Source organism: Theropithecus gelada, chromosome 16, assembly GCF_003255815.1.
Source record: "Theropithecus gelada isolate Dixy chromosome 16, Tgel_1.0, whole genome shotgun sequence".
Classification (NCBI taxonomy): domain Eukaryota; kingdom Metazoa; phylum Chordata; class Mammalia; order Primates; family Cercopithecidae; genus Theropithecus; species Theropithecus gelada.
Window position 1 is genome coordinate 69,321,706 of NC_037684.1, and position 20,360 is coordinate 69,342,065.

At 51.4% G+C, this 20,360-nt stretch overlaps 2 protein-coding genes across 9 annotated transcripts in view; one reads left to right on the forward strand and one right to left on the reverse strand.

Annotated features, from left to right (window-relative positions):
- ARHGAP44 (Rho GTPase activating protein 44) overlaps positions 1 to 13,195 on the forward strand; it is a 205,836-nt gene extending 192,641 nt beyond the window's left edge. For 3 of the 5 annotated variants that reach the window (XM_025363633.1, XM_025363634.1, XM_025363635.1), the window contains 4 exons: positions 1,406 to 1,581; positions 5,907 to 6,284; positions 8,668 to 8,719; positions 11,601 to 13,195. In XM_025363633.1, the coding sequence (XP_025219418.1) occupies positions 1,406 to 1,581; positions 5,907 to 6,284; positions 8,668 to 8,675 (562 nt within the window). In that variant the 3' untranslated portion in view covers positions 8,676 to 8,719; positions 11,601 to 13,195. The remainder of the gene's footprint in view (positions 1 to 1,405; positions 1,582 to 5,906; positions 6,285 to 8,667; positions 8,720 to 11,600) is intronic. The other 2 variants (XM_025363631.1, XM_025363632.1) reach the window with 1 other exon arrangement.
- A 664-nt stretch (positions 13,196 to 13,859) lies between these two features.
- The window catches only part of ELAC2 (elaC ribonuclease Z 2), a 29,745-nt gene continuing 23,244 nt past the window's right edge, over positions 13,860 to 20,360 (reverse strand). For all 4 annotated transcript variants that reach the window (XM_025363630.1, XM_025363628.1, XM_025363627.1 and 1 more), the window contains 9 exons: positions 19,886 to 19,982; positions 18,005 to 18,143; positions 17,402 to 17,440; positions 17,166 to 17,275; positions 16,440 to 16,539; positions 16,241 to 16,361; positions 15,902 to 15,980; positions 15,169 to 15,313; positions 13,860 to 14,523 (listed from right to left, as the gene is read on the reverse strand). In XM_025363630.1, coding sequence (XP_025219415.1) covers positions 14,296 to 14,523; positions 15,169 to 15,313; positions 15,902 to 15,980; positions 16,241 to 16,361; positions 16,440 to 16,539; positions 17,166 to 17,275; positions 17,402 to 17,440; positions 18,005 to 18,143; positions 19,886 to 19,982 — 1,058 coding nt within the window. In that variant the 3' untranslated portion in view covers positions 13,860 to 14,295. The remainder of the gene's footprint in view (positions 14,524 to 15,168; positions 15,314 to 15,901; positions 15,981 to 16,240; positions 16,362 to 16,439; positions 16,540 to 17,165; positions 17,276 to 17,401; positions 17,441 to 18,004; positions 18,144 to 19,885; positions 19,983 to 20,360) is intronic.

Genomic DNA, 20,360 nt, shown 5'->3' on the forward strand with positions numbered 1-20,360 from the left:
AAATGGGCTGTGCCCGCTTTTTTTTTTTTTTTTTTTTTTTTTTTTTTGACAGGGTCTCACTCTGTTGCCCAGGCTGGAGTGCAGTGGTGCAATCTCAGCTCACTGCAACCTCCATCTCCCGGGTTCAAGCCATCCTCCTGCCTCAGCCTCCCGAGTGGCTGGGAGTACAGGCATAGGTCACCACACCTGGCTAATTTTTGTATTTTTAGTGGAGACGGGGTTTCGCCATGTTGGCCAGGCTGGTCTCAAACTCCTGACCTCAGGTGACCCGCCTGCCTCGGCCTCCCAAAGTGCTCAAAGTGCTGGGATTACAGGCGTGAGCCACCACACCCGGCCCAGGTTGTGCCTGCTTTTGTGGGATAGAAACAGCCATTGCAGGGGATTTCGGTTCCCAGACTCTTCACGCCCCACCTATGGGCATCAGAGTCCAGGTAGGTTCTAGCAAGGATGACAGATAGCTCCCAACGCTGGGGCATCTCCCCTGATTCACTAAAGGCCACTGGGAGTATTTTCTTGGAAAGGATTGAGAACACCGTGGGGAAAGTATGGGGATCAATTAGTCGTATCTACCATCAGCGTGTCAGGAGGGCAAATCCCTGTTCTGTGGCGTGGAGTGAGGTGTCTTCTAATACACACTTCATCCTTAGGAGAAGGCTGAGGAACAGCCTTGCAGTAACGATGGATCCTCTTTAGGACCTGGTGGCCTGGGCTGCCTCGTTGTCAATTCCAGGGGTCAGAGAGCAGAGCCGTCACTGCCATCGACCTCCACCTCTCTCGAAGCCTGGGACTGGGACTCGAACTGGCTCCCATTTAAGGGCATGGCCTGGATCTCTGTCCACCCTGGCCTCCGCTGGAATGGGTACTGAGTTTGAGGATGAGTCCTAGAATACCTCCTGCCTTGGGGGGTGGCTAGAGGCTCAGGGCCAACAGCTGGAAGAGCTGGTCCACAAGGTTGGCAGCAGAAGTCCGTGTCATCAGCACTCGCTGGGCACAGTGGCCCTAAGAAGTCCTCTTGGCTATAGTAGGAAAAACACTTTGGTGTCCCAGTTTGAGAATGTTCTAGAATTCCCAGGTTGATGGCAGGATACAGTGGAGGCGCTCAGGCCCCTGCCCTCACGTTGCTCACAATCTCCTTGAATAGAGGAGGGCAGAGGCATGAAAAGGGCATTGGCAGTGAGTGCCAAGTGCCACAGAGATGGGGGCGGAACCCAGGCTGTCAGAGCTCCAGAAAGGACAGTCACCCCATGGGGCACCTGCCGAAGGCTTTAGGAAGGGGTCGAGAGACCAGAGCTGGGACATACTTGCACGGGGCCCAGAAGGACACACAGGGTGGCCATCGGCTAGGCTGGTGCTGCAGCTCACTGAGTTCAGGGCTTCTCTTTTGTCTCGTATGCTTTCCTTTCAGCACAACAAAAAGCAAGGAACTTTCTCCAGGGTCTGCACAGAAAGGAAGTCCAGGCTCCAGCCAGGGGACAGCCTGTGCAGGGACTCAACCGGGGGCTCAACCAGGAGCTCAGCCAGGCACCAGCCCCAGCCCCAGCCAGCCGCCTGCAGACCAGAGTCCTCACACCCTCCGGAAAGGTATGGCCCTGCTTCCCTTCTCCTTGGTCTCAGGCCGGAGGTGGCTGTGACATTCCCTGCAGACTCGCTTTCCTCTGTTAACTTGGATATTGAGAAACCACGTGGTTTAGTGACTAATGCCCATCTGGGCATTAGAGCTTTGGAAGTTAAAAGGGATCTTTTCTCTGTTATTCCTCAGTGTACTCATTGGACAGGTGGGCTCATTAGGGGCATATAGAGGACAGCGCTTCTCATACACCAAATAATGTCACCAGGGCCAAATTCGTTGTCCACAATGATGTGTGTTTTCCAGAGACCTGTCAGGCCCTACCTCTGTCATTTGAAAAGCTGTATAGGGTCATCTGCAGGAGCCTCCTTTCCCCCAAGGCAGCCTCGCACAGCTGCCTACCCCTAGATCACTCATACAAGGTGACGGGAGGGAGTCAGGATAGCTCCTATAGTACCTGAATCTCAACCCTGAATACTTCTGCTCTGGAAGGCCCGAGAATGCCCACACTGACCAGTTATTATCTCTTTAGAGAATCACTCCCACAAGCTAAAGGTCTGCTCCGTGTGACATTTCATAAATGGGGAGCTGTACTGAGTGTTCGTATCTGAACCTTTTTGGTTCGTTCTTACCTGTGTCATCTCTTTGCAAAGTCTTTCACTCGTCTGAAATAATACATCACCGTGTGTGTTCTACATTCAGACCACTCGCACTTCTGGGAGCGGCTTGTAACTCCTGGATTTGTCGAATAGGGCTGGGTTTAGCTCATCCACACGTGCCTTCATCACAGGCCTTTTTCCAGCGCACCCTTAGTTCCCATCTGCAGGGGCAGTTTCATTCTCTTTGTCTGCCCTCAAGCCCGTGGATCTTATTCGATCTCTACTCGAGTAATTCCTTCTGCATTCTACACAAACGTGTTAAGTCCTGCTATGTACAGAGCTCTGTGCTTTCCAGAAAGAAAGGCAACGAGAAGGCAAAGGTGTTGGCACTGTGCTGGGAGACACCCAGGGTACAGTGAGGGTACCTGGGAGCATGCTTTCTAGACTCAGGAGTTAGGACAGGTGGCCCAGCAGAAACGACATGGTGAAGGTTGAATAGGAGTTGGGCCGAAGTGGCGGCATGAGATTTCAGAATTTCAGAGCATTTCTCCAGCACCAATGGTTTCTCCTTGGTCTAGATACCATATTCTTGGGCATATCTTTCTTTCTTTCTTTTTTTTTTTTTTTTTTGAGATGAAGTCTCGCTCTTGTCCCCCAGGCTGGAGTGCAATGGCCCAATCTCAGCTCACTGCAACCTCCGCCTCCTGGGTTCAAGCGATTCTCCTGCCTCAGCCTCCCAAGTAGCTGGAATTACAGGCGCCTGCCACCACACCTGGCTAATTTTTGTACTTTTAGTAGAGATGCGGTTTCACCATGTTGGTCAGGATGGTCTCGAACTCCTGACCCCAGGTGATCCGCCCACCTCGGCCTCCCGAAGTGCTGGGATTATAGGCATGAGCCACTGCACCCAGCTGGGCACGTCTTTGTTTTAGAGTCCTTTAATTGGCTGGACGCAGTCGCTCATGCCTGTAATCCTAGCATTTTGGGAGGCTGAGACGGGCAGATAATGTCTGAGCTCAGGAGTTTGAGACCAGCTTGGACAACATGGTGAAACCCGTCTCTACTAAAATATAAAAAAGTCGGCTGGGTGTGGTGGTGGGCACCTGAAATCCCAGCTGCTCAGGAGGCTGAGGCACAAGAATTGCTTGAACCTGGGAGGCGGAGGTTGCAGTGAGCCAAGACTGTGCCACTGCCTTCTAGCCTGGGCAGCAAAGCGAAACTCTATCTACAAAAAAAAAAAAAAGAAAGAAAAAAAGCCTTTTAACTTTCCCTGCAGCACTACAATACAGGGGTGATGGCTAAGTCATTGTCTTATCCAGTGGGAGAGCCAGGGCTCCGGTAGCAGCCAACCAACCTCCTAATGCCAGTGACAGGTTGACCCTTTTCGTTTGTGCGGCACACTGGACCTGTGCATGCAGTGTAGCCTAGAGTGACTCAAGTCCCTTTTCCCAAGTGACCTTCAATAGCTCGGATCCATCTTTTGAAAGGTATACATTTCTTCTCTACTCCCCATCATGCCCACAGATGGCACACTTAGCAGGTCTTTTTTTAAAAAAAAAAATTTTTTTAACACCTCAGTCTTTTGACAGTGTGCCTACAATTTCACATCCTATTCCTGTCGCCACCGGAAGTGGTAAATGTCATCACAGACATGGTGATGCATCCTCCGTCTCCCAGGTCCTTCGTGAGAAGGCATGTGCGAGCATTGATACCTAGGGTCTCCACCAGCTTCTCACCCAGGGGTACCCCTGCGTCTGTCACCCATGACCACGTGGCTGCCATGAGCTGCAGTAGCGGCTGCTGGAAACACTTCCGCTGTCCTCAGGAAGTAGAGTTGAAAAGTGAAATTGGAAAGTTAAGTGGTTTTGTTATGTCGTGATGATGTGGGTACTTGACATTCATGATCTCATTTAATTATTACACTGCTGCAGAGAAAATCTTTTTCCTCCAATTACATAGAAGATGTTTGAATAAGTTGACCCAGGGAATACAGCGGGTAAGTGGCAGGATAGAAATTTGAGCCCACATTGGTAGGATTCTGAAGGGCATGTCCTTCTATCCACACTGCAGACTGACACACCCAGAGAATACATGAGGTATCCTCCTAACAGACTTTGTTCCCTGGAGGGCATGGGGGTGGGGTGGGGTGGGGTGAAGGAAGAGATTCTGACCTCTCCCTTAGGACTTAGAAGGTAATTTCTTCTAGAATCAGACCCACACACGGCCGGGCGCCATGGCCCATGCCTGTAATCCCAGCACTTTGGGAGACCGAGGCGGGTAGATCATGAGATCAGGAGATCGAGACCATCCTGGCTAACACAGTGAAACCCTGTCTCTACTAAAAATACAAAAAATTAGCCGGGCATGGTGACGGGCGCCTGTAGTCCCAGTTACTCAGGAGGCTGAGGCAGGAAAATGGCGTGAACCCGGGAGGCAGAGCTTGCAGTGAGCCAAGATCACGCCACTGCACTCCAGCCTGGGCGACAGAGCAAGACTGTCTCAAAAAAACAAAAAAAGGAATCAGACCCACACACAGCCAGTCCTCGCTTAAGCCTAACAGGTTAGTGATCACTGTCTCAAAGATATTTGCCCATCAAGTATCTCCTGGACGTTTGAATTTGTTGTCTTTACCAATTCATTTTCAATTAAAGGTGTAATGGATTTGTCATCCTATAGGGTGACTGGGAAAAGGGAAATGAAGGTAAGGCAAAGGAGGTCAGGGCAGTGATGTGCTTTGAAAAATGCAGTCGATTGGCCGGGCACGGTAGCTCATGTCTGTAATCCCAGCACTTTTGGGAGGCTGAGGCGGGCAGATCACCTGAGGTTGGGAGTTCAAGACCAACCTGACCAACATGGAGAAACCCTGTATCTACTAAAAACACAAAATTAGATGGGCGTGATGGCGGGCACCTGTAATCCCAGCTACTCGGGAGGCTGAGGCAGGAGAATTGCTTGAACCTGGGAGGCGGAGGTTGTGGTGAGTGGAGATCATGCCATTGCACTCCAGACTGTGGCAACAAGAACAAAACTCTGTCTCCAAAAAAAAAAAAAAAAAAAAAAAAAAATGAAAAATGCAGTCACTCCACAGACCAGAGGGTACAATTCTTGAAAAAAAGAACAAGAATGAGAAGAAAGCCTCAGCAGCAAGGATGCAGGATTGAGGCACAGCATATAAAGTAATGGAGGAACAGGGGTTCTGTGGCTGGAGGATTTGCTCATCTATCATTGTTAGGGGAGCCAGAAACCACTGGACAGGTTCAGCCAAAAGTCAATTTTGCATCCCGAGGACCTGCCCCTGGGTCAGGGCTCCACTGTCCATTACAGCAGATGGAACTGGAGTCATCCTCTGCTGGACCCTGCCCCACTGACTCACTCTTGCTCTGAGTGTAGCCACAATACGTCTCACCACTGGGAAGGCAGCCCACTCCTGTGGATGGGAAATTTGTTCTCTAGTTTGGCTGGGTGTGCATGTGTAGATCAGGGCAGAAAGCCAGAAAAGAGGAGGAAAAATTAGTTAACAGATGGGAAGATAGGAAAACGTGCAATTCTAGGTTAATTTTTAAAACTTATATTGGGTGCTCTCCATGTGGCAAGAGGCCAGGGGGCAGGGCAGGGAGGTGTGGGTGGGTGGCGAGGGGCAGGAGGTGGGGACAGCTTTGAACGCTGAAGGGTGTGTGAACAGGCCCCACAGTGGCTTCATTTAACAACTTTGTGTTTTGTTGTTGTGTTTTCTCTTTCAGTTTCAAAGAAGCTGGCACCAATTCCACCCAAGGTCCCCTTTGGCCAGCCGGGGGCTGTGGCAGACCAGTCTGCTGGCCAGCCGTCCCCAGTCAGCCTGTCCCCCACCCCGCCCAGCACCCCGTCGCCCTATGGACTGAGCTACCCTCAGGGGTACTCCTTGGCCTCGGGCCAGCTCTCCCCAGCTGCAGCTCCTCCCCTGGCCTCTCCTTCTGTCTTTACAAGCACTTTGAGCAAATCGCGTCCCACTCCTAAGCCCCGACAGCGACCTACTCTGCCGCCTCCTCAGCCTCCCACAGTAAACCTCTCGGCCTCCAGTCCACAGTCCACGGAGCCCCCCATGCTAGATGGCATGTCCCCTGGGGAAAGCATGTCTACAGGTAACCAAGCCACAGGCTCCCTCATCTTTTTTTATGAACTTTAGTGAAATGTACCTAGGGGAGGGATTGCTAGTGTCACTGCCAGGGAACAAATTCCTGCGTGCTTTGAGATGACTGGGCTGGCACCAGGGGTAGCTCATAAGATCTCCTTAGAAGCCCACCAATGGACAGCGACCCTGGAATCCATGTGTCCCAAACGGGGGCTTCTTATGGGATCTTTCTCAGTCTAAGCCCACCAGCCTGGAGTTCTGTTTTTGCTTTTAATATCGGGGGTTGAAGACACTGAGTCATTTGGAGTGGGGCGTCAGGAGAGGCTGGTTATGATCACAAAACGGTATCAAAACTCAGGTATTCCCTGGATAGAGCCCGAGCAACCGACAAGTATAAATGCTTATCTGGAGGACGGGCTAAGAACCAAAGATGTTCTTCACTATTAGTAAAATAAACCTTGCTAGAAAAATACGCTTCTAGATAGATATTTAGAGAAGGGTGAATTTCAGAAAACCTGCATATCTCCGTTCCCCTCCCCCAGGTTCCCCCTCCCCGGCCAATTCCCTGAGGAGCTAATTGGATGAACCCACAGCAACTTAATTTAGTTTGGATTTAAATTTAGAAACAAAGATAAGTCTCTTCCGCCAGAAAAATCTGTAAGCACAAAATCACAAACACACACCACGTTTAGCCAAAACCATTCATTGGCTGGAAGGAACGGGACGTATTTGGAACATCTCCCCAGACACTTCAACCACATAAGATTATAAAGTCAGGGGCATATTTGTGGTGGCTGCTTAAAGTCATTTGAGCATTTTCCTTGTTCAGGGAGACAGGCACAGGGGTTGAGCTGTGTCTTGGGCTAGAGCCAACCCACTTAGTAAAGTGCAGTAGCATGGCTTTGAGCTGGAGCATATGTGTGCCTAGTGTTGTCCCAAGTAGCAGAAGGTGAGGCAGCTTGGGTTGGAACACACACACACACACACCACACACCACACACCCACTCCTTTCAGAGAACAGTGCTGTCCTAGGGTGCACTGGGACTTTTCGCGGATCATGTACTTTTCCCTCCACGTCCTTCTCCAAAAGAGTGATTTATTTCTTCCGTGTTTAGACGGAAGCAGTGACCCTGTGGGGTTCAGCTCCATGCTGCCTTTGAAAAGGCTAGTCCAGCCGGGCGAGGTGGCGGGCGCCTGTAGTCCCAGCTACTTGGGAGGCTGAGGCAGGAGAATGGCGTGAACCCGGGAGGCGGAGCTTGCAGTGAGCTGAGATCCGGCCACTGCACTCCAGCCTGGGCGACACAGCGAGACTCCGTCTCAAAAAAAAAAAAAAGAAAAAAGAAAAGGCTAGTCCAATTTGCAACTGTGTGCTGGGTCAGATTTAAATATTACAGGGAAGAGCCATCTGGTGATTTGGCTTCTTTATTGTTGGATGTAATTAATGTTGAAGGTGCAGCTGCCGTCATCTACCCTGAGGCTTATTAAAAATTAAGCAAATTTCTCCCTGGAAAATGCACTGAGCACCCCTCCCATCTTGGTGGGTCTTGGTGCTGAGGCGTTGTCTCCTCAAGGAGCCCATGATGGGCGGGCACATGCTTGCTGCCCTCGGGGAAGGTCACAGATGCAGAGGAGCTGAAGGTCACCAGGTCTCCAGGGCCACTCCTCCCAATGTGTCACATCTGCTGACTCTTCCAGCCACCCCAGGGAAGGGACACAAGGTAGTGTCAATACATAAGCAATAGAATAAGCAGAAGATGGCCAGGCGCAGTGGCTCACGCCTGCAATCCCAGAGATTTGGGAGGCCTTGGAGAATTAGGCGTGGTGGCATGTGCCTGTAATCCTAGCTACTCGGAAGGCTGAGGCAGGAGAATGGCTTGAACCTGGGAGGTGGAGGTTGCAGTGAGCCGAGATTGCGCCACTGCACTCCAGCCTGGTGACAGAGAGAGACTCTGTCTCCAAAAATAAAAAAAGAAAAAAAAAAAGAATGAACAGAAGATATCAATGGAGAAGCAGAAAAGAGCAGAAGGAGAGGAGAAATTGGGGAACAAAAGTGGGCAACAGAAGGCCCGGGAGGACAGTGCCTTGAGGGCTCTGAGAAGCGGAATGGTTCACGTTCCATCTCGCAGGTTGAAGAACTCCTGACCTTCAGGATTCATAACGTCCCTCGCCCTATGCGGACCCTGTTTTAATGTCCTTTTGGCAGCAGACTGTTTTGTCCTGTATGTTCAGGTCTCAGCCAGTGTAGAATCCATCATGGTTTGGTGTGGCCTGCCTGGGACTGTGATATTGGCATAGCTTTGTGGGTGTGGGTGTGTGTGTGTGTGTGTGTGTGTGACGTTCATGTTTTGTCATGTTGATTCCTTTCTCCGAATCCTATCATTGTGTTCTTGCAGCTGTGTGACATGAATGGCGCAGTTTTGGATACGTGTGAGGGGGATTTTCAGGGTAAGCTGGTCCCGGCCTCGCCCCTCCACCCCGCTAGCTAGCCAGGCCAGCTGCCCGCTCCTCCCCTCTGCTCCTCCTCTCTGCATGTGGCTCAGACCATCCGCATGGCAGCTTCACTCTCCAGCCTTCCCTGGCCTCAGTAAGGATGAGCTGACCACGAGCTTATTTGGCTTTGGGGGACCCCTAGCCTCTTTTTCTTTCTTTTCATTAGGAGGAGCTGGGGGAGAACCCAGCCAACCCCTTTTCCGTACCTTCTCTCTCACTAGAATCACATCTGCAGCTCCTCCTCCTCCGCTCTCCCTCAGGTTTAGACCGTGGAGCGGTAACACATCTGTTCTTCCTATGAGACGTTTGTGTTGGAGACGCCTGTGCCCAGCACCCTGGGGGACATGCACCTGCTCACCTTTGTTTAGGAAGGTGTCCTGAGGGGAGGTCATACCTGCTGCAGCCCAGCACAGGGTCCACACCAAGGCTTGGACCCCATTTTCAGTGGCCCTGAGTTCACACCAGCAGATCTCCCCTTCCAGACTTAGATCCTAACGTCTGGCTTCCTCCAGGCTGAGACTGCTGGCAAATCCTGAAGAATCCGTATCAGAGCTCATCCTGCTCCCCTTCTCCCTCATCCCAAGTGGATATGGCCAGACAGATCCTTTCTATCCAACTCAATAAAATGTGGGGGAGTATTTATATCAGTATCTGTTTGGTCTCCTCCTCCTATAAAAAGTAAATGCTCAAAGCATAACTGAGGGAAGGGCATGAAGGAAGCCAGGACTTCGGTGTATCTGCCTCAGTAAGTAGGGGTGGCCAGAGTAAACCAGGTCTTCCCCCCGATTCGGCCCATGGTCCTGCAGGGACTACCGAGAGACACCAGGGTGTCTGGTGCTAACAGACAGTTCTCCTGGCAGGTGCTTCCAGAGTGTCCTGGAAACAAGCAGCCAGTGTCCCTTTTCCCAGGAATGCTGATGAGGGCTTCTTCCCCTGAATCCCATTCCCTTGCATAGTGACTCTTCTCCCTTGGGAGTCTCTTTAAGGCAGCAACAAGGATAAAGGTATGACAGCTCACACAAGTGCTTGTTCTGGGCCCGTCTAAACTCATCACCACCCTGTATTATTCCCATTTGACTGCTGAGGCACAGGGAAGGTAGGACGCTTGTCCAAGCTCACGCTCTTCCTGCCTGACATATTTGGGATTTTTTAATCTAAGCGGGAGAGCTTGTGTTCTTACCTGATAGCGAACCCTGCACAGCGAGGTGGGCCCCGGGCCACTCAGCCTCACACCTGTGCAGAGACATGACCCAAGCAGCCGGGGAAAGGCAGAGGTGGGCCTGAGGCCACCTGCTTCAGAGGAATAAGTGGCACTGGCTGTTCCTCCAGCCCCACCCCCTAAATCTCTGCTTCTCCATCAGGCAGCAAAACAAAGACCAGAAGGACATGAGGGCTGCCTGGGGGGATGGGGCTAAGGGAAGACCTTTGTCCCAGAGCTTCCATGTTTGTACGATGTCTTTCAGGACAGTGTCCAAATGTATGTCTGTACACTTAGTATGGTATTCCTCAGTCTGAACATTTGTTCCCTTCCTCTGCCTCCTGAAGTGCTGCTCCCAGCCTCGCAAAGCTAAGTGAGGGCCAGAAACTAAGCAGGCAGGCTGGGCGTGGTGGTTCACGCCTGTAATCCCAACACTTTGGGAGACTGAGGCGGGTGAATCACCTGAGGTCAGGAGTTCGAGACCAGCCTGGCCAACATGGTGAAACCGAGTCTCTACTAAAAATACAAAAAAAAAAAAAAAAAAAAATCCGGGCGTGGTGGCGGGCGCCTGTAATCCCAGCTACTCAGGAGGCTGAGGCAGGAGAATTGCTTGAACTCAGGAGGCGGGGGTTGTAGTGAGCTGAGATGGTGCCATTGCACTCCAGCCTGTGCGACAAGAGCAAAACTCCATCTCAAAAAAGCAAAAAAAAAAAAAAAAAAAAAAAAAGGAAAACTAAGCAGGCGAAGGAGGGGGACAGCATGACGAGAGTAAAGAACCCAGGGGATCTGTGTTCTCTGGCTCTCTGGTGTACCACATCCCGGAAGAGTCAGCAAGCACAGCCTTGTCAGTTTCCCCCCTGGGGCGGCGGCTGCAGCAGCAAGGCCATTTTTAACATGCTGTGGCAAACAGACTTTGTGTCTACTCAGCTGCCAGTCTAAGGACTTCTGTCGTCTTTGCCGACTCACAGATGTCCAGACACTGAGCTGTTATTTCGAGTACATTTCTCCTGTTCATCTTGCCGGGAAAAAAAATGACCTTTTAATGCTCCTGATAAGGATGTCACTAGAGGTGGGGGTTTTCCTGCAGTTAGGGACAGTTGGCACACCTATGACGACCAGGGTCCTGAGGGAGACCTTCTACTCCGCCCATGTCAGCCATCCAAAACGCAGCCATTTCTTAAGAGTGAGGACACTGGTTCAGGGTTCCCCGATTCACTCGTAGACTTGAGAGGAGAAAGGGGTACCTTTCCACTGTCTCAAGTCCTGTCCCTGCAGATTCTGGGGAATGAAATGCAGTCTGATATACATCCCCAAAGAGATGTCATTGAGACTTAGCATCCTTCTTATCAAGAATAAAGGACCCTGTGGCTTGGCAGGGAGGCGCTGTTCTGGCCTTCCTGTCTGAACCACAGTGGCACATCCTGGGTTTGCTTTGGTTCTGCAAACTTACGGGGTAGAAGCAAAGCAGGCATGACCACAACCTGATTGTGCCACAAAATGCTTAAACCAACCTCCAAATGATCTATCCCTAGAATACCACCACCCCTGCTTCCTAAGGCTGACATTGTTTGCCTGCAACTAGGTTCTCATTTGCCGGGAGGCCCCCTTTCACCCGCCTTTCTCTCTACCGCCTTCCAGATCTTGTCCACTTTGATATTCCCTCGATCCACATAGAGCTCGGGTCGACACTCCGCCTGAGTCCCCTGGAGCACATGCGGCGACACTCAGTGACTGACAAGAGGGACTCGGAGGAGGAGTCTGAGAGCACCGCCCTCTGACATGGCACCGCCCATCCTGCCTCGCGTGTACATACATCACGGGCCCTAGGAACGCCGCCAGGAGCAGCGTCCGTGAGCTTGCCAAGTGTTCTCTGCTGGCTCTTTCCTGCCACTGCCAACGCGAGGTTGGAGTCTGGCAGGAAATTGTGATCGCCAGTCCGTGTGGTGATGCTGGTGGTGCAGATTTTGTTTGTTCCTTTCGGGTGGTGACTTCGGCCTTTTGTTTGACCTTTGCCTTTTGACTTTGTGCCTCTTTTGATCCACTTTCAGCCTCCATGCCAAGCAACACCCCCCTCTCCATCCAGGGCTGGTCAGGAGCGTCCTTTGCAGGGTCGGAGTGGTGCGGGAGAGGCTCACTTTGCCTGGTGAGACCCGAGGGCTGCTACCTTTTCCTCGGACGGCTCATGGCAGGTCTTGCAGGAGCAGTTTAATGGCCACAGAAAGGAAGCAGGACAGCAGGGTCCCTGTCACCCACACCTAGACCAGGTCCGGGATTCTAGCAGTCCTGGGGCACTGACCTTTGCCAGCCACTCGGGGGAGGCCTTGCCACTGGAAAACCTTCCAGGCTGCCCCCATCAGTGGGCTCCAAAGTAAGTGGCTGAAAACAAAAATGTGTTTCGCTTCCTAAGTTTTCCTTTTTCCACTGTGTGACTGAAAGCTCCTATATCATTTTCTACTTCTGAATCTATAAAACAAGCCTGACGGTGTCTGGAGGCCCCAACGGTGGCCTCCATGTCCCCAAATCTATTGGCTATATGAGAGTAATTTTACTCCTCTAGGTACCTAAAGGCACCCAGCTCACTAGTCTGTGGGGTCCTGGAGCCTGCCTCTTCTTTCTGGAGGTTCAAACTGAATAGCAATAATTATGTTACCCAAAGCATGTGGAGGAAAAGTGAAACCGGCCACGGAGACACCGGGCCATGGGCTCGGCCTGCGGTGTGGCCTGCTTTGCTCACCAGCGTCAGCCGCTCATCCCTTCTCATGAAGTCCCATCCGGTCATGGGGACGAGGGCCGGGAGGGTACCGGGGAGCCTCTTCACACTTGGGGATTAGGGGAGTGAGAAAAGATTTGGGCCATGCATGCAAAGTAAAAGTTTAAAATTTTATCCTTTTAAAATAGATATAATATACCTATACATGATATAATATTTGTATATATGAAATCTCTCTATATTTGTTTAATTTGAGCCATTCAATCTAAACCAATGTACAGGTGTACAATGAAAAATTTAAATGCTTAGTTATTTTTCCCAACACAGTGTAAAGTCACCCTCCTCTGAGAGTGGGATGTGCAGACTTTTGATGTTACAGCTTTGCTCACTTCCTGGCAAGGGCAGTTCACGCCTCAATTTGTAATGGGAGTCTGGGGTAAGGGTGGGGGTTGAAAGTTATCTTTAAATACATGTACAAATCGTTGTCAAAAGTAATGTTATTAAAATAGATTTATTATCCCTGGGCTTGGCATTTGTTCTGGCTTTAATAAACCTGCGGGGACGTGGCTGTCAATCTTGAATGTGCGCCCGGTTGGCACCTGAAGGTCACCACTAGTGTAAAGCAAGTCGCTGGTTGATCTCTCGCTTGTCGCTTGAGTTTTTAAAGCACTTTTCACGTTCTCCCGGGTAGGGAGAATATACAGCAAGTACTAGATTCGACTTGGAAAATGCTCTCCATTTGTCAAGCACTAATCTGTGTCTGTAAATCCCACCAGGAGGACAAAAGAAACCAGCTCCGTGTGCCATTTCTCAAAACCTTCAAGGGCAAAGTGATCCTCAGTCTCAGTATGGAAGCAACAGAGCAAATCTATTGTCTCCACTTTTACCCAGAACAAGCAGAAGACTTGCATTTCCCTGACCACTGACACTAGCCCGGCCAGGCTCTCACTGATAGGGGAAGCACGCCCTGCTGTGAGCTGGCACAGATTGAGTTCTGTCAAAAGACTTACTTGGCGAACGAGGGTGGCTCTCTCAGGACAGGTTCCAGAGGTGCTCACTACGATGGGGGATGACTTCCAAGCCAGCCGGGTACCAGGCAGCTGCCACGCTGCAACAGAGAGAGCCTTCTCCAAGGCGGTGCCCAGCAGACCCTGCTCTCTAGCAGCAGCAGGAGGAAGCAAAAGAACTCACAATTCCAAACTCAATCTTTATTGCAGCTGAAATACTATTTTCGTTGAGTCTCGGACACTTAGACCCAGTGTTCCTGCGACTCTGCTTGTCTCTGGCGTGCAGGGAATCACTTTGCTGGATGAGAGGAAAGGTGCTGCCGTCTGTTTCCATGACTTCTTTAAATACTGCCTTGAAGTGAAATTAGTTCATTTGCTTGCTTCCGTGTAGCAGCCTCCTGTTCCACGGCTGTGCCAGGCACCAGTCCTAAGAGGCGTCTATAAACTAGTGCTTATCTGGGAGTCCAAGCCTCGGCACAACTCCACACCACCTATCCTGAGCTGCCTCCTGCGTGGACCGTGCTCTTCAGCTTCTACCAGCAAGGAGGGCAGATACGGGTGCGTGCGTGGGGCAGAAGACACACAGCCGTCAGAGTTCAGGGTCACTCCCAGATCTTCACTGGGCTCTGACCTTCTTGCTCTGTGGCTCCTCTGTGTGGGCCCGTTTCTGCTGGGGCTCCCCATCCTCCAGGTCGTCTGTTAGAGCCCTGGACAGGAGGGCCGCCCGCACCTGCCGCAGCTCCCGCTTCTCCCTGCGCTCCTCCATCTCCTCAATGTCACCAGCAAACAGGGCTTTCAGTGGGGGAATCAGCTTGGGCACTGTTGGAAAGTCTCCAAAGGAGACCTAGAAGACACAATAGAAGACAAGGACATGCCTCAGAGGGGCAGAGGTGGGGACAGGAGCTGGGAGAGATGCAGTCATGCGCTCACACAGCAGCGCCAACGCCCCCTCCTTACGCACAAGCCAACAGGTCACAGTTGAAATGGAAAAAAGCATGGCATGGAGGGAGCCCTCTAAAGAAGGGACAGAGTCTCCCCAGGTCTGGCTAAGGGCCTCCGGAGAGGGAAGGGAAAGCAGTCCAGATGCTCTCAAAGTCAAGCTCCTGAAAAAGGAGGCCTGGTTCGGGCCCCGCCCCTTCATTCTGGAAGGCCAAAGCTCAGGCCTGGCTTTCCCACTCACAAGAGGCAACCACCTGTCTCACAGGTCTGTGCTGAGGCTCAAATGCCATGACTGTGTGAGCAGTCCAGGCCTGAAAAGACTCTTCAGAAATTTCCAGTGGACTGAGACTGAAGACTAGCTGGCCCCTGCAGGAGGTGGGTCTCACCAGCAAACCCAGCGTGGTTCGACCTGGTTAGTGACGGGTAGATACCCTTTTCCCACGGTGGCCCCAAAGAAGAAAGCTAACTCCAGCTGACTGTCCTACTCAGTGTGTAGAATCCCGTCTCCCTGCCCCGTCCCCGCCCCGTGCTGCCCACGTGACATACAGACCTTCATGTGGTCAAAGGCAATTCCCACTTTCTCGTTGAAGTCGGGGCTAAAGAGGGGGACCTTGGCGTAGCGCTGGCTGAAGTGGTTCAGCATGATGAACTCCGCGTTCATCCGCATCCCCACACGGATGGCTTGGGACGTTGTGCTGCGGGCAAAGGACAGAGCAGACTGAAGCTGAACCCAAGTGCAAGACTGCAAAGAGTGGCACAGACCCTGGCAGTCAACTGCCAGGGTACCTGGGGAAGCTGGTGGGTTTTCTTAATGAGCACCTCTGTAGCCAGCACAATCTCCCGAGGGCCAGAGCCTACACACACTCCCCTGAATGAAGCCCACCCTCTGTATTGGCTGCCAAATCTGTCTATGAGGGCACCCAAAGAGAAAGCACAGGGCCCACCTGGGGTAATGCACTCTTTCGTCGAAATTAACAGCCCAAGATTCAGTCCCCCAGCCCCCACCTTCCCCTGGCAATTCTCTGACGTGGTTTAGAGTTTATTCAGCTATTTCTAAATGCTTTCAAAAAACTGTGCCTCACTCTAGAACCTTGCCTAGAAAATTGTGCAAAAATAAAGGCCAAGGGCCTGTGAGCATTGCCATATGTCAAGGAAGCCCCCATAGCCCTTGATAGGAAGCAGGGCAGCACCACATCAGTGGAGACACAAATGATGGCTGCTCAGTGTCACATAGTAGGGGAGGGGGAGGATATGGGGGACAAGGACTAACCGGCCTTTGCTACCTGTGTGTCTTTTCCACTGCTTCCTCTTCCAAACCATCTTCCAGAGTGGCTTCATGTATCAGGAGGGTGGCATCTTTCCCTGGAGAAAAAGCACAAGGATCAGGGCGGAGTTCTCTGCAAGAACAGCACACAGGCGTCAGTCACGTGCTGTTTCCTGGTCTCAACACTCGGCTCCCCTGGCCCTGGGTCTGCCTATTAGGATGACAACCAGAGACTCTGAGGGCAGGGACTTGAGTCTCCTGCCTCTGCTGCTGTTTCCCCACAAACTCAGCTGCATTCACCTCCAGCGACACAAACCCCAGAGCAACCTCACGGTGGCTGGCTTCTTCCTCTACTCACCCATCCGGACCAGAGCCTCACAGGGCATGGTGTCCCCGGAATAGACCACTTTCCAGCCAGAGGTGTGCACCAGCGCACAGCCAAACGCATGCCTGCAGTGCCGCACCAGACAGGTCTGAAACTAAAAGGGCGGGGCTGGAGGGCTCTGCAGCTCTGCTCCCCATCTCGCCCCCACGATGCCTGCGGTGGTGCCCCTTACCTCTTCCAAATCACATGTTCCCAACAGCGAACTGATCAATCTTTCCACTGCAGGACTGGAGATCTCAGCCCCTACCTGAAGGTATTTGGCAGGAATCATACTGTAAAAAGACACAACATTTAAAACATTTCTTGGACATCTGGAACCAAAGTTTAAGTCTTTGGCTGCAGAACCCCAAAACCATTCTTAGGTAGAAACATGATTGAAATCATAGTCCCTAAGATGAAGAAACAGCTGTCAAATACAAAGAGCCAAACCCAAGCCTCTGGGCCACTGGGAGAGACCCAGCAGGTGAATACCGCCTCCAGCTCAGGCAGCACAGGCCATGGGCGACTCCAGCAGAGGGGACTCCTTCCCCTTGGGGTGAGGATGGCGCCACCTCCCGCTGGCCACACACCTGGTCTGGACAGTCTCTGTGCTAGCCACTATTTGGGTGCTTGGCTCTGGAACTCTCATGAAGAAAAGCTGGTCAATGTTTAGAAAGCAGCTCAGAACTCAAATGAGGACTGGGAAGAAATGCTTCTAAGAAAATAAGCATGATGTGGGAACTATCTAATGGTTTCTGTCCTTCAGCCAGAGCACTTCTCTCCTGCTTCTGCCTTCTGGGACAATGTCAAGGGCAAGGCTCCTGGGGGATAGTGGTAACTGCCCCAGTGTCAACCTGGAGCTTCTGAAGGAGGTGGAAGCAAGCAACAACCCAGGGGCCAGGCTGCCCTGGATGCTCACCTGACGTGGTGCAGGACCTCCTGGCACTGGTTGTGGTACTGCTGGAGCCAGGCTTTGAGCTGGGTGGGGGCAACCACCAGCAAAGGGTGAAATGGCTTTCCCAAAGACGCCTGAAACAAAAAATCCAAGTGCTGACTCAACGATGGAACATCTCAATAAACGCTGGAGGCCAAGAGGCGTGGCGGATGATGTGTAAACCACTGGAACTCAAAACGTCGATGAAGTGCCGCACTTACCAAGGCTCGTTCTCTCTGCAGCAAGATATTTAGCAAGCCCTGGCAAGGAAACAGGAAACATGCATTAGCCAGGCCCGAGGATGATCTCCTTCGGGTTAGGGTCTGCAGCCCTCCCTCTTGCAGGAGTTGCCAGTCCTATGTCACCCACCAGTCTCCAACACGGCCGCAGTGGGGGTGGCACATGCTAAGCCCCCTGCGCCATGACCCTGAAATGTCATAGGCAGAAAGCAATGGGACCCGTATTGGGAAGAGGGCAATGGCCCAGGGCCCAGCACCCCAGGAGACCAAGGTGAGGGTCTCATAGCCACACTTCCGGCATCTGGCCAAAGCTTCCTCTGAGCAGGCCGTGTGAGATTCAAAATTCAAGGCTGGGTAAACCCAAAGCTGTCCTGCTGCAGGAAAGGAACTAAATAGAGAGAGAAGACATTCCTGTGGCACAGAAGGACTACGTTGAGTTTTGTAAAAGACCATTTTCTAGCTAGAGATGAGTAACAAAAGCTTGGGCAAGTTAGGGAAGCAGAGGAAAAGATGTGGCCAAAGGGCCAACTCAGTGTGGCAGTGCCTCCTCCAGGCTCCAGCTTTGTGGTCCAGCCCAACACTCACCGTGTGGTGATCTGCGTGCAGGTGGGACACAAACACGGCAGCCAGGCTGCCCAGGACCCGGTCCACCTGGTCTCCATAATGACGGTACAGCTGCCCAAACGTGCCCTCACCACAGTCCAGTAGCAGAGATGTGTCGGAGCTACAGAAGAGAAGAGCAAGAGAGTCACCGCCACTGGGAGGGCTGCCGACAGTTCAGAGGCTGATGTCTGCTTTGGACAAGACCAGGAAGCAGCTGTAGAAATGTCTGGCTCTCGTGCTTTTCTTTGAGGAGCTAATATAAAAGCCAATTAATTGAACCGTAAAGGTAATTTTACATGTGTCATCCTGTTTACAGCAAAGGATTATACATGGAACCCTGAAACCCTTTCAAGTATACTTACACAAAGGCTGGGCATCAAAAAAAAAAAAAAAAAAAAAAAAAAAGTTTATAGGAGGCTTAAAGCATTTAGTCCTAACAATAAATCTGACTACACAGACTGACTGTGGCCACAGCCTCTCTTGAGAATACCAGGACAGACACTGGGCCATATGAGACTGTTTCTAGGTCCAGCTGCCGTCGGACTTTTCCCCCTTTGCATGCGGTCGGGGTTTCCTCAGTTCATTTCCTCAAAGACACCTGGGGCCGGGCGGGCTGCAGGTGCTTCATTCAGGGAGCTAGTTAACGCAGACTCCCAGGTGTCACTCGGGGTTTCTGACTTGGTTTTAGGCAGGGCTCTGGGAGCTTGGATTCTGACAAGCTTCTTGGGCTATTCTGATGTGCAGTGCATTTCAGAAGCTCTGCTCCAAGGCAGAGAGAGTGCTGACCCACTCTGGCCTTCTTCCTTCTCTGGGAGGAGCCAGGAAGATGGAGAGGGCTGCACCCATTTTGCAGAGAGAAGCCTCAGTGCTGAGACATGACCTTCCGGGGAAAAGGGAGTTGGGACACAAGGTGGCAATAGCACCTTCCCATTAGCTTCAGCCGGTTCAAAAGCCACTTGCAGGGGGGTCAGGTCAGCAACTTTAAAAGCCCTTCTTCCCCCAGGATCTCAGCCCCCGGGAGAGGCTGGCTCACTCCAAGCTGCTTTATTGCATGTCCTCGTCCACAGAGAAACACACCCCCAGATAGTGTATTTCTGATGTCAGGGCACATCTCGTCACTGCTGTATGTATTTAATGCACTATTTGCTTGTTTCTCATCCATCACTAGCATCTAAGATGACAAAGCAAAATTTAAAAACAAACCTACTAATGCACAATCTTATTTTCTTCACATACTATCTGCAGAGGTAACATGTACATTTCACAACGCGTTTGACTAATCTCTCTGCTGATAAATGACCCCAGGCAAACCCAAGAGAATCAACTAAAAAACATGTCAAGGGGAATCCAATAAAGGAGCTGAACACAAATGTGCAGAACCCTAAAGCTTTTTAACATACTAGCAACAGATAGCTGGGGGACAATACCAGGTAGCAATCCAGACCCCAAGTCCCCGCTCAAACTTCAGATGCCCCACTTACCAGCTGTAGGAACTACAGCAAGTCACCTCTCTGAGCATCGGTTCACCCCTCAACAAAATGGGTAGTTACTCACCACTTCATAGGATTAATGTAAAAATTAAACGAGATGATTTCTTAGGTGTAGTGCACACAGTAATATCAGCTATTTTTATTAAAAGACATCATGGGATGAACTGTGGTGATTCCCAGGGTAAAAACATTGCTACTGAGGCTATAAAATGCAGTAAGGCCACGCTCCTCTCCTAGACACTCCAGGCGACATGACAAGTGACAGGGCTTGATACCGCTGCATTTTCAAATCGACTGGTGAGTGCAGCAGGACTTTTGTTTAAAAAGGAAACACGCCTTTGATGGAAGGCTGCTTCCTGGGAGAGCAGCATACCTTATGTTGACAAGTGTGGCACTGACATTTCGAATCTTCATCGGGATGGCAGACCCTGTTCCAAGGAAGACGATTTCTGGGTACTGACTTCTTTTCTCTGTGAAAAAATCCATGTGAAACAATCCGTTCCTTGGGGTCAAAAGGGAGCCAGCATGCAGCCCTGAGAAGGTGCAACGCTTTGAGTATCATTGGTTTGTCCTCAAACCTCATGTGGAAATGTGCTCCCCAGTGTGGCGGTGTTGGGAGGCGGGGCCTAGTGGGAGGTGTTTGGGCTACGGGGACGGATCCTCCTGAGTGGCTTGGAGCTGCAGTAGTTAAGTACTGGCTCTCAGGAGACTGGAGTACTTCTCAAGGGAATGGATTTGTTCCCGGGGGAGGCGGTTGTTATAAAGCCAGGGTGCGGCCCAGGTGTTCCCAACTTCACAAGCGTCCACTTCCTACTTGCCCTCTTCTGCCATGTTATGGCACAGTGTGA